The 12,475-nt window shown below is 40.7% G+C and overlaps 1 protein-coding gene across 2 annotated transcripts in view; it reads left to right on the top strand.

Moving 5' to 3' along the window:
- Nucleotides 1–6,264: 6,264 nt before the first annotated feature.
- dscaml1 (Down syndrome cell adhesion molecule like 1) overlaps nt 6,265–12,475 on the top strand; it is a 98,044-nt gene continuing 91,833 nt past the window's right edge. The window contains exon 1 of one of the 2 annotated variants that reach the window (XM_072392441.1): nt 6,265–6,538. In XM_072392441.1, coding sequence (XP_072248542.1) covers nt 6,496–6,538 — 43 coding nt within the window. In that variant the 5' untranslated portion in view covers nt 6,265–6,495. The remainder of the gene's footprint in view (nt 6,539–12,475) is intronic. The other variant, XM_072392440.1, reaches the window with a different exon arrangement.

Below are 12,475 nucleotides of genomic sequence, written 5' to 3'. Positions count from 1 at the left end.
TGAAAAGTTCATTCATTCAAAGCAACTGCAGCAACTGCAGCTGTAAGCTACAGTAGCTATCGTCTTCATGTTTCAGGCAACCCTTTCTGCTATGAACAGTTTTTGGTCTGGTAGTATTATTAATATATGAAAGGACATATAGTGGAAGGACATAGTACAGTCACATGAAAAACATAATGGTAACACTTTGCTATATGGTATGCAAAATGAGTAAGAAATAATCAGGAGGAAATAGTTCATGTTAAGTACATACTTCCCTAGTCACATGACATTCTTCACTATGTACTAGATACATATAAATTACAACTAAGACCAGAGTGGGAAATGCTACATTGGTGAATCATTAAGTGTTGACGAGTTGATGAATTATCACAGTCCCACCGTCTTCATGAGAATGGTGTGTCCTTTATTGATTTATTTATTCATTACATTTTATTATATCTGTTTAGAAAATGTAGATTTTCAATATGCAGTAGGCCAGTGTTGTGAGAGGGTTTATTTTATTGTGGTGTTCTTTTTTCCTAATCCTAATCAAGTGGTTTAAGTGCCATTTTCATTCAGTCTATGGGCTACACATAATCAAGGTGTTTACTTAACCCAAAGTAAGAGGCCTCTGCAACATCGTCCTACTTTCTAACAACTACCTTCTTGCCCCAGTCATGAATGTAATCTCTTTTTGTAACCATTTTGTCCATGTACAGGAAAAAAGCAAAAATGTTGTGTCAGAGACTGCAAAGTTTCACACAAGCCACCAAATATGGGCATTTGTCCTAATGGGGACTTTTTCGCCATTTTTTGGAGTAAATAGCTAACCCAGTCTCATGGCAAATTGTGAAATTATCATGCAAATTTGATCCATTGATTTGTGTCAACAGCCATGATGTTGGGTGTTTTTTCATGCTACTTAATACAAAAATAACTCCATATAGTAACACAGTGCCAAAGCATTCTCTGAAATACTCACATTTTGACTGCTGCATCACATTTAATAGGCTGAAAAGTCCGCAGTTGGAGTTTGGAAGGGGTGAGTCATAGCACAACACACCCAGCTCGGAGGGAGAGTCAAAATCTAGTCCAGGCTTGACCCATGGTGCCTTCAAGTAACTTTATTTTTATGTGAAATGTTGTTTTTGCATTCACGTAAAAGTTGTGCTGAATGGAAAAAAAAAAGGATACAGATTTAATCTTCATCCGCATGAATTAATATTTTTCTGAGTACTTCTCACCTTTCTACAAGACTGGCCTGAAAGAGCACAACACACAGGAACTGGATTGACTATTTTAGGGTGAATGTTTTTGTGTTTGTTCTTTTTTTTCAATTTTGGCCACTGATTATTACTTAATGTTTTAGAATCAGAATCCTAATGCTGGCTCATTTTGCACAAGTACCACTATGTTCAATGGGAAACCAAACTTTAGAAGCTTGCTGAGCCTCATTTGCTCTACACCCCCAACTTGGGGTCCGAGACTTAGCAAGTTTAACCAGACTAAATACTCAGCATAAAACTGTCATTATTTGAGTAGAATGTTTGCTTTGTGGAAAACATGGTCCTGTCTGAAAGCTGACTTCTTGACTTGATGACTCAAATTCCTGACTTGGTCACCCTTCTAACCATGAATCGTAGGCAACATCTTGATTTATTTGCACTTAGAATAGAATAGAAAATACTTTATTCATCCTTTGTGGGGTAAATTCAAAAATTAACAACTTTATATAGGTTTCACCCACTTCTAATTCCTCTTTAAGACAAATATTTAGATCTCTCGGTGTATCACCTAATGTCTAGAGTTCGTTCTCCTTAACTGTGTCAATACCAGGGTACACAGGCCATCACAGGGTCACATAACAAACAACCATGCACACTCACTCCAAATATTCAACAATTAATCTAACATGCATATTTTAAGATGATGACTGGAAGCCAGGGTACCTGGAAAGAACATGCAAACTCCACACTGAAGGGCCCCAGATTTGAACAGGAAACTGTCATGGTGTGAGGCAGCAGTGCTAACCACCACACCAATGGGCAGCCCTTACTAATAGCCATGACAACATAGGCAATATGTGATAAAAGGTGAACCAGTCAGACGTTCTACTCCTCCCTGGAGCAAGGTCAGACCTGGTCAACCTTTCAACTCTTGTCAGAAAGTGTCATCTCGAGTGGGAGAAAGTAACTCTATGAGTGGATGATTCCTTACCTGGCAGAAGCCATGCATGATGATCAGGTTCTTCTTCACTTTCTCTCTGGTTACCCAGAGCTCTAAATATTTTTAACTGTTTGGATAACAAATGCTTAAAGCACGAATAGATCCGCAGACCACACCTTTGGCATCACTGAACTATGGACAAGACCTTGAACTGGAGTCAGCAACTAGTTTGCGTCACTTGATTTTTTTTGCCAGCCCCAGCCGATACACATCAGTATCTGATCTTCCAATGATAACATCCTTAAATGTCGCCACTGGGTGTCACTAGATATCTCTGATCAATATCTCTGTACAAGCTGAGTTTCTGAAGTCTTCAATATATTCTTATTCAAATGAAAATGTTAGAATTTTGTGTTGTTCAAATTGTGCTCGTTATGCTTGAGGAACAAACTTGAAAGCTTGTGTGTGAAAGTGTGTATGTGTGTCACCCACTCTGGGGTGAGAGCAGCCAGTCTCTAGGTTGGTCCCACAGAGGACGCCTCCAGCGGCAGCCATCTTGGAAGTGGTGGTATCGCCCTGGCACGGTACGTTTTTTTTTAATCTGAAGGTGCTGTGTCTGCTTCAGAATCGCATCAATCCCCATCTCCAATGTCATTTCCCTCCACTTCCCTTTTTCTCAGCCATGCAAATAATCTTATTTGTGAATCCGAATAAAACAAGTGGGATGAGGGGGAGAAAAATGGAGACATGAACCTCCAGCTGAAGGTTTCCCCCCTCTACAGCAAATACACCCTCTCCCTCCTTCACCCCATCCTCTTGTTATCCTCCCCAGCTCATTTGAATAAATTAACACCCCTTGATGCCTTGTGTGCATGCACTGTCATGCACAGACACGCATGTGCAAACACATAGTCATAAATACACCTCTAAGGAGAGCAGATATGTCCTGTGCTTTGCCATCATGCAGACACGTTCTCAGATGTGCTGATACACTTTGTGCTATAACCATCACGCATGCTTGGTTCAAGGCAAACACTCGATTGGCTGGCAGTCTCCTGTTAATGTGGTGCAGCATGGTTGTGTGCAGTACATATTAGCCTATAATGCAGAAGCTTTTTCATATGAAACAGCACGCAGAGAGAGGTGGCGTGGTGGAAAGGTTTGGCAACAGTTTCACTTTGATCACGCTCAAGACTAACTCAAACTGTTGTTTTTTGTTTCTAAAGTCAGTTTTACCCCACCACGATGTGATTTTAAAGGGTCATGGCTTCTTTATTTGACAAATCAAGTGCTTTAGCTTGCTCCTCCAATCACATTACTCCACCATTTCTATTCCTGCATCGTTCTCCATTCTCATTTTGATCTCTATGACCTTGTACAGAGCTTAGCAGCAGTACCATGTGCCCTCTCCCTCTCCTAATTCTAACATTGCAGAGGTTTTATTAGGCTGTGGGCAGTGCATTAATACTGGATACATTAACACTAATATGATCCTAGCATGTAGTCAGGGCCTGGGGGGGCTTCGATTGTCTGAGCATTAACATTAACATCAACATTAACTTATCTGCCACTTATCTTCTCACTGTCTGCCCCACCTTTGGCTTTTACTGTGTGTCTGCTCTGCACATGTCTCTTCTTCTTTCCTCAGCAAACTATCTTTCTCCCACTCTCCTGCTACCCTTGCTTCCTCCCTTTTCTATATCCGAGCAGGGTGATGGAGATGAGTCACACTGTGCTGTGGTTTTTAGCGATGTGGTGGCCTGTCCTGGATGTTGTCCTCACTGACAGTCACTGGAGCTGTCTGGGAGCTGCTTGCTTTTTCTCTGGCCTGGCTGGCCCAGCTCAGCCTGTCAGCCCCCATGATGATCACTGGCTGACATACAGTATAACCTGCTTGGTGCTGTCAGGCCAACTCACATCATCCTCTTAACCAGCTTGCCACATTGCCTTTTGAAGACAGACTTCATGTGTTATCATGCAGGTCAGCTGGATGATGCATCAAAGACCTTGCATGTGTTAGGTTCTGTTCAATGACCAGTTTGTTACAGGAAGAAGAAGAGCATTAGGATGCATTATGTAGACACTATTTCCTTATGTTCACCTTGTGTTGCAGGCTTCATTTTTAAACCAGGACAATAGGCTGTGGCTGAAGTCCATAGGATGTTGATGCTCCAGAAGAATGTCAATACATTATAGACATGCCAGTTATGTTCACTCTGTGTCTACATATCTCTCTTATTTTGTGTGATGTTTGTGTATTTTTGTTTGTGCATCTGTGTGCATGAAAGAAAGAGAGACGGGATGCGTGGGTGTGTGTGTGTGTTTCCACCTGTTACATAATAAAAAGTGGAGGCAGAGTGGGCCTCCTTGCCTGCCACACTACAGCGGCTCTTCGGTGGGAGTGAGAGAATTCCACAGCGCGCCTCAGGTCTGTTCCACAACCAGGACTGCTTTTGGTTGTGGCCCGCCATACACCACAGAAACAAACTTCCACAGAGGTGATACAGGCAGATAAGTAGTACACCTGAGGGGACTATAAGTGGAGTTTCTCAGGTTTGTCTGGAACAGATAAACTACAACCTGCAACACCTTTCTGTGTGTTGATCATCCAGGTGATGAACTGCATGCAGAAAGGAGAAGAGGCTTTATTGAGACAGCAAATCTTTCATGCTGAATCGTTTTAATTCATAAATGATTTGTAAAAGAGAAAGATGTTGCCCTAACAATAAGATATTTGGATAATTGATAACCTTTTGCAGGGTGATTGTGCTCTGGACAGGTGCTAAGCTGCACTGTGTAAATATTCGTAAATCTGGTTTGGAGAACCTGGATGGCTGACTATCTCTTTAACATCTGCTATTTAAAGCAGTTTGAAGTCTGTTTAACTGCCGGGATGCTGAAACACCTCAGTACTTCTGTCTGTGTGTTTATGCAAATTTGACTTACGTGCAGGTATTGTGCTGAATTTTTGAGCCACCCTTTATTTCTTTACTTACCAGTAAAACAGAAAATAGGTGCAATGATTTATTGAAACATGGGCACACATTAAGGGAAATACAAAATATAAAGTAAAACAGAGTTAATACAAATCAAACAAGCTTGAAAGTCAATATTTGATATGGTCACATTTAGTCCTCTACACAATCTGAACCCTTTCAGACAAACTTTCTTGTAATTTCTTTAAATAGTCTTCAGAAAGGACACTGAAGGACATTTATAAGCTCTTCTTTGGATGTTGGCTGCCTTGTGTTCCATTCTCTGTCAAGATGATCACTAGTTCATGCCTTGAAGGAGGTGTTTTTTATGCTTGAATGATTCACTGTTAAGTAACTTTATGAATAAATAAGTTCTTCTATTGCTCAAAACCACTCGAAAAGATTATATCAAATCTGGCTGCTTGTGAATGAAATTGTCTCAAGATTTTTGCACATTACTGTGTATTGAAAAGCAAATGTTTAAGATTTTGTTTAGAAACCTTTAATCGCTGCACCTTTGAGCCCACAAACCGTAAATGGGAGAGAATCAGAGAGATATTCACAGATTGATTTCAATGAATTTATTGACCGTCTTAGTCAAATAATTGTCCCGATGCACACACTTGTAGGCTGATTGTCGTTAATAACCGACTGTTTGATATCAAAACTAATCGGTATGTTATGATGAAAGAAGGTTTTGGGCGCCACCACAGTTTGTAGCCATACGCGGTTGCAGCGCAGAGCGCTTGAATGAAGCGGAGTCTGCAGCCTTTCTGCGCTTCTTTTCTTCCATCTCACCTGGAACTCCGACAAATGTTCACGGTCTTTTTTTTTACAGTCATATCTGCACAACTTGGGCAAGTGCACTGCCCTCTTCTGTGCGTGTCAGTGTTAATACTATGAAAACCAATTGAAGGGGATTTTTAAGTTGCTTTGCATGGTTAATAGCCTAGCGCAAGCTTATCCGTTTCCTTTTTAACTTAAATTTGAAAGTTTTCACAAGGAACTCCGTCACTTTACCGGATAAAAGCGTCTATACAGTGCGCGTCACACAGAGGTTCCAGTGGTTTGCGTTCGGTTCGCTATTAGTACCCGGTGCTTATCTCCTCACTACGGCGCATCATTAGGATACCGGGGGTGGGGCAACAGCAGCTTGTCCCGGTAAGGGGAGGAGAGAAGAGGGTACAGAGGCGGTTCTTTTTCGGTTTCTCGTTTCTCGGCGCTGGAGAGTGTGGGACCAGGGCTGGAGAGACCGCCGGGGAGCATCTGCTGAACCAGTCCAGCACGGAGCCTCGCCTGGCCGACCGCTGATCCGTGCACTCGTCTTGGGGACTGCACAACATTCCTATGAAATATAACTGCTTTTTATGGCATGTGGCTTGTAACTTTACTTCTGCTGTATTCTTTGCAAGAAGGTAGGCTTGAATTGTGTCTCTCCAGGTACTGCCAATTTGCATATTGTCCCCTCTCCAGTGCAATGCTGAAGTTGGCTGTGCGTGTTGATTAATGTGTCTGGGTGATTAATTTAATTGGGCTCCATTAATAATGTCATTAAGACGGGGAATATATGTCGTATCTAACTCCAAATTCTCTTTTAAGAGAGACGGATAACTTTTTCGTTGTGTTTTGAGACGATGCTTTTCTGATCCGCTCTCGCTCGTTCCTGAGCGGGTTCTCGTGTTCATCTTACGTTTTCAGCCCCTCGTAGTGATTATCTGATTAGATGAATAAAAATATGAGAAAGGGCTCTTCATTAACATAAAGCCAACACGAATTTCAGTTGAGTGACTGCAGAGGAAAACCACAAAGATGTCTAAAGTAGGCTTCACACTGCTATATTGCCACTATGAAAAAGGCAACGGCATTTGCATTTTGCATGATGAATATGTGGAGGTGTCGTGAATATGGAGGCTGTTGAATAGGCGGAGAGGCTGATAAGAATCTGCAGGCGCGCGCACGGTTAAAGGGGCGACCTCAAGCGCTGATGCTGACCACAGCTGTGGGCTGTTTACTCGCCAAAGTCCAAGAGGGCAGAAGAGTTTAATGTATTTGCTGACTTTTTCTGTTCTGTCGCGACACGAGCAATTTGCTTGTGTGTGTGTGTGTGTGTGTGTGTGTGTGTGTGCGTGCGTGTGTGTGGAGGTTTGGAGGGAGGGGATGGACTCCTTTGGGGTTAGAATATTCTTTTTATGATAACTTAGTTCAATTTGCTTGTTTTCTTTTAAATAAGTACCATGATAATGCAGAGATGACAGGCTGTGATGCGATTGTGTGCTGAATGCACGCGACTGTAGGGCAACACGGGCCAATACATTTGAAGAGAGACGTGTGGAGTGATGCTGGGGGTATTGAGCACTGGCCTTTAATTTGCTGATAATGTTCCCCAGTTGGATAACCAAAAGATGAGGTCGTATATTACAGCTGGTTTTCTTTGATAAAATGTAGGAGTGTCAGCTTGCAGACTCACTTGTTATCATTCCTGGTCTAATTATTCATCCACCATTTTCTGTGCCACAAGATTCAACTGATTGGCTTTGCTATGAATACTGCAGATGCGAGATAATGGTTCATTTTGCCTTTGACATGCGAAATGTTCTGCTCTTTAGGTGGGATTTTTTTTATCACTTTGTAAGGGGACGAATAATAAAGAAACAAAACCCCCACAGCAGTTAATTTTGCACTTCATTTTCATCTGTTTTTTTTATACATGGGTTTGAAACGGAAGCTTTCACAATCTAAAAGCCTTTTAGTTGGTTTATTTGAGATAGTTTGAAGTGTTTGTTTGTATTTGTAGGTAATGTGGCTTTTTCACGCTCCCAGTCGCCATCATTGGCCTTGGCAGTGCCCTCTGCCAGGCTGCAGCTGCGCCGGGGACTTCTGTGCTGTTTTTGTTGTATGTAATTGGATTACAGGGTCTATTTCGATTATACGCACTGTACATCGCCCTGTCCCGTGACTGAAGGAGATGTATCATGTGTGTTTATGTGTGTGTTTGTGAGAGTGTGTGTCTGTGTGGTGATGGGAGGAGGGTTGGGGGGGCTGCAAACAGCTACTGGAGCGGAAAGAGTGCTTGAGATGGGAGAGATGTAGATAACGCAGTGGAAAACAAACGTCAATTTTCCGTTGCTTTTCAATGTCATGGTCCCCTCATCTTGAGCGAAATCATTGAATACATCGTCTAATCTGGTTGAGATGTGTTTGATAGATATTTGTTTTTAAAATATTGGCCTTTTAAGGGGGAAAGGCAGGTCTATTATCATACATGCATATGCATCAGTACTGCGTATTTTCTTGGCTCGGCCGCGCCTCCTAGAATGGCACACTGCTCATTTTATTTTTGACGTCAGTATTGAAGATATGTCATATGAAACTTTATATACATGTATAGATCTATATCTATATCTATATCTATATTTAGATCTATCTATCTATCTATATATCTATCTATCTATATAGATATATATGTATATATATTTGCCAATAATTAACTGTCCATTTAACCACTGCTGGTCGTTTGTTGCTTTAGTTTGGCTGCATATCAGCACACCTGCACCCATGAGTGCGCAGAGGAGGGGGCGAGTAAAGGGATGGATGGATGGATGGATGGATGGATGGATGGATAGATAGAGGCAGGGGAGGAGGGGAGTGCGTTCATTCTTCTTTGTCATGATTTGGGAGGCTGCTTGTCATTTTATGGAAATAAAATGGAGACAAACTCAGTTGAGGGCTTTGTGGGAATCTTATTTCAGGCCTGTCAGGCCAGAAAAGGGCCTGAGAATTTTGGAAAGGCTTAAATGATTGTTGCAATTAATACGTTTTTCAGTCAGTTAAGAAAGAGACAGGTGTTTTCGTGTGCATTTTTAGAAATTTCAATCCGTAATTGTTCAAATTTCAGGGTAAACGGTATGTGGTGATCCAGATGGAGTGAGAGCTCTTGCTATAATTATTTAATCAATTAATGTGATTCCGGTTTTAACCAGTTTTGTTCGACTTGTCTGCTGCATGACATACCGTAGGCTGCTTAACATAAAACTGAGTGTTGAATGTGTTACAGCGGTGTGCAAGTATAAACCTTTTAGCCTCCAAGTTTTGCTTAGCTGTATTTTCAATTGTGCATTTGATGGACAAAACATCGTTTTCAGTCTACAGACTCTTTTTACGTTTGTCCTATTTGTGAACCTTTATTGCGTGGAGTTTATTATCAGTATATAATTTGATTAAATCCACTAAACACTTAACATATGTATATTTCATTAAAGCGCAAACTATGGAAGGAAGTTTGGAGATCGTATTTGCTAAGACCATTTATATTTTCTAAGTACTTGAACCTATAAGGTACTCATGCACATTTCTGAGGTCGGCCTGAGTCGCTGATCTGAGGACCGCGGGTTGTGTGTAAATTTGGAAACAAAATATTTTCAGACAAGAGGAGAAGTGCTTGGAGGGGGAGCACAGTAACTGTGGTATGAATAAGACTGGTGACTACTTGGCTACACCCGCATGACGGGCTTGCAGATGTTTATTCTGAACTGGAAAACTGATAATTTAGTGACCGGTAGAAATATGACAGCATCTCTATGGTTATCATTTCTATTTTTAAAAAACATTGCGTAAAATCAGGGTGAATTTATGTGGGGGGAAGTATGCGGCATACTGAGTTTAAAAAGATGAAAGGCAGTGAATATGCAGCTCTTGGGGACTTTCTAAAAATTTCAAATCAATAATTTTGCAGCAGAATGATGTCAGTAAAGAGTGAAACCTATCGTCACTTCATTTTTCTGTTATGGGGGCAATCCACGAAAAGACAAGAGCACTGGGTGTCTTATTCCACTGGCTGCGCCTTACTAGCCTGTTGCCTAACTTTTTGGAGGATAGATGGAGCGCCACTGTATAACGACACGCGTCGCCTTCAACTTAAGTTGCCTGCGTCGTTCTGCTTCTGCAAAAAGTCTCTCATCTTTATCAAGTATGAATGATCAAGACATCTTGCTAGTTTGGAAACACAGTAGCTTCTTTGGTGACCTAGTGTAAGGTAATGGTTCAAGTTCAGAGATTTCTTTGACATCGTAACAGGCAAACATACTTTAGCCTATACTTCCTAAACTATTTAGTTAAGCCTAAACAAAACTAAAAACAAGCGAGCAGAAGTGCGTGAAAGACTTGGTGAGGGATAAACTTTCAGTGAGCAAACTATATTAATTCATGCCTACGACTCGAAAAGCAACTTCCACGTTCGAGTTTTATTGTTATGCAGACACAGTTTTGTTGTCACACAGAGGTGGATTTTGACTGCTCTCAACAGGTTTTATACACGACAGCGGAGTCCGGCAGCCCAACGCCCTCTCCTTTACGCACAGACAGTTTGATGGCAGTATCTTGAATTACAAAAATAAAACAACCAACAAGAATGGAACAACTACACTCCCGATCAGCCCTCTTCTTTCGATCCGCCGCTCCTTCTCTCTCCTGGTCTACTTACTATCAAACAATTTATGGCCGTGTCTCCGTGGGAGTAAAAAAACAAACAAAACAACAACAACAAAAAACCTAACCACTATTCAGGCGCTCACTTCAACAGCGGGAATCATCGTTTTGAAGAGGGAGATGTGAATTTCAAACGCTGAAATAGCTGCCTAATATATTACTGACACTGCACAAACTGTGTATAGGAGTTGTTTACCACACACTTCCTCCTTCCCCTGCCTATACAGTATGTGTGCATGTATATCTACACCCCTCATATATCATGCAGTTTTCCTTCTAGGCGCCAGTCCTGGACCCATTGCAATGAAACTACTGTATGTAATTTCTTTTCTGACTGCACACTGAACCAGAGAGATACATTGTTATCCAACCTTCATGCAAGTCTCAATCTAAAGTCATTGTATAGCAAAGGAGTATCTCCCTCTTTCAAACATTATCATATCTTGTTCTTTTTATGTCATGTCATTTTTATGCAGCATCACTGCAAATGCTGTATTGCCTCACCAGCTGTTATTTGGTCTGAATGAGTTTTGTCTGCTGTTATCTGTAGAGCTACATGGTTTACCACATAGAAAATCTACTTGTTGTGAAAAATGTATAAGTGAAGTGAAATCCATTGATGTGACTTTGTGTGTGACTGTTTGAAGGAGAAGAGTTGGAAATGGAGGGCGAAGGAAGGATTTATAGCCCTGTTTTTCTATGCACGTGATGGTGTGAATCTGCGTGTGTGTGTGTGTGTCTGAATGAATCTAGATGAGACAGAAAAAGCTGCATTATGCATTGCGGTTCACCATAGGCAATATCCTTGCTTCTCCAGCATACATATTCATACTCCCTTTTCATATCCACTGCAAAAAAACAGGAGAAAAAAACAAATGTATTTGAGTTTTTTTAAAAGAATGATTTGAGTAAAAAAACAGATGCTAAAAAGAAAGTTGAAGGTTTTAAAAATAAAATAAAATACACCAATTTGGAATAAAAAGTCAAAGGTTCATCCAACAGGAAATATGTTTCCGGGTGTTTCACCCAAAATCACTTTGACCTTCTTCATTGTAATCAGTGCATCCAGGCTTGAAGAGGGGAATCAAAATACAGTTCATGAATGAATGAGTGCTGCTCCTTTGCTCTTTATTTCTCTGCTGGAAAAAGGAAGCCTGGGGCAATGACAAGGCTGTGGTAACATCTGAGGTTAGATGTTGCCCAAATAAGGAGGAATAATGTTTTTTTTGTGTTCTATGTTTTAATATGATTGCATTAATTATTTACAGTTACTGATATTTGAAGATATTTCTCTGATTTATTTAATTTTCCTGTAGTCATGTATAAATTTCTTTCAGATTTTATGAACACCGTCTTCATTGTAAAGTTTGTGCATGTCCTTAGTTCTGCAGTCAAATGTAACATTTAATATTGTGATTTTTTTAGATCACAATCACACCATAACTGCAGTTCTATACTTTTTCTCCAATATACCAAAGAAGGAGAGACTGCAGGGAAACAATACCAAATCAACTTATGCCTAATAAGGACTTACAGCACTTATGCATTTCACACATGAAAGTTTGTCGCACATACAGTTTTATACATAGTTTGGTGGACTCCTTATTTATTTATTATCTCATCTTGTCAAACTAAATAAACTTAATTCACTGCCACAAGACATGCCACCATGATCATAGTGGTAATTTTTGCTGGAGGCTGTATTATGTGCTGTTTAGACCGGGGCACGTTTTCATCTGTTTTATTCCCATATGTCTATGTGTGCATGAATCAGTGTGTATGTAGACTTAGTGACATAGCAGAAATTGATTAGCAATTGCCTGAAATAAAGTTGTTTTTTTGGAGGTTTTCCCACTTTATTTGAATTA

This window comes from Leuresthes tenuis, unplaced genomic scaffold (assembly GCF_036924035.1).
Source record: "Leuresthes tenuis unplaced genomic scaffold, fLeuTen1.0.hap1 SCAF_9, whole genome shotgun sequence".
Classification (NCBI taxonomy): Eukaryota; Metazoa; Chordata; class Actinopteri; order Atheriniformes; family Atherinopsidae; genus Leuresthes; species Leuresthes tenuis.
Note: the sequence above shows the minus strand (reverse complement) of the source record. Positions and strands in the feature narration are given on the sequence as shown.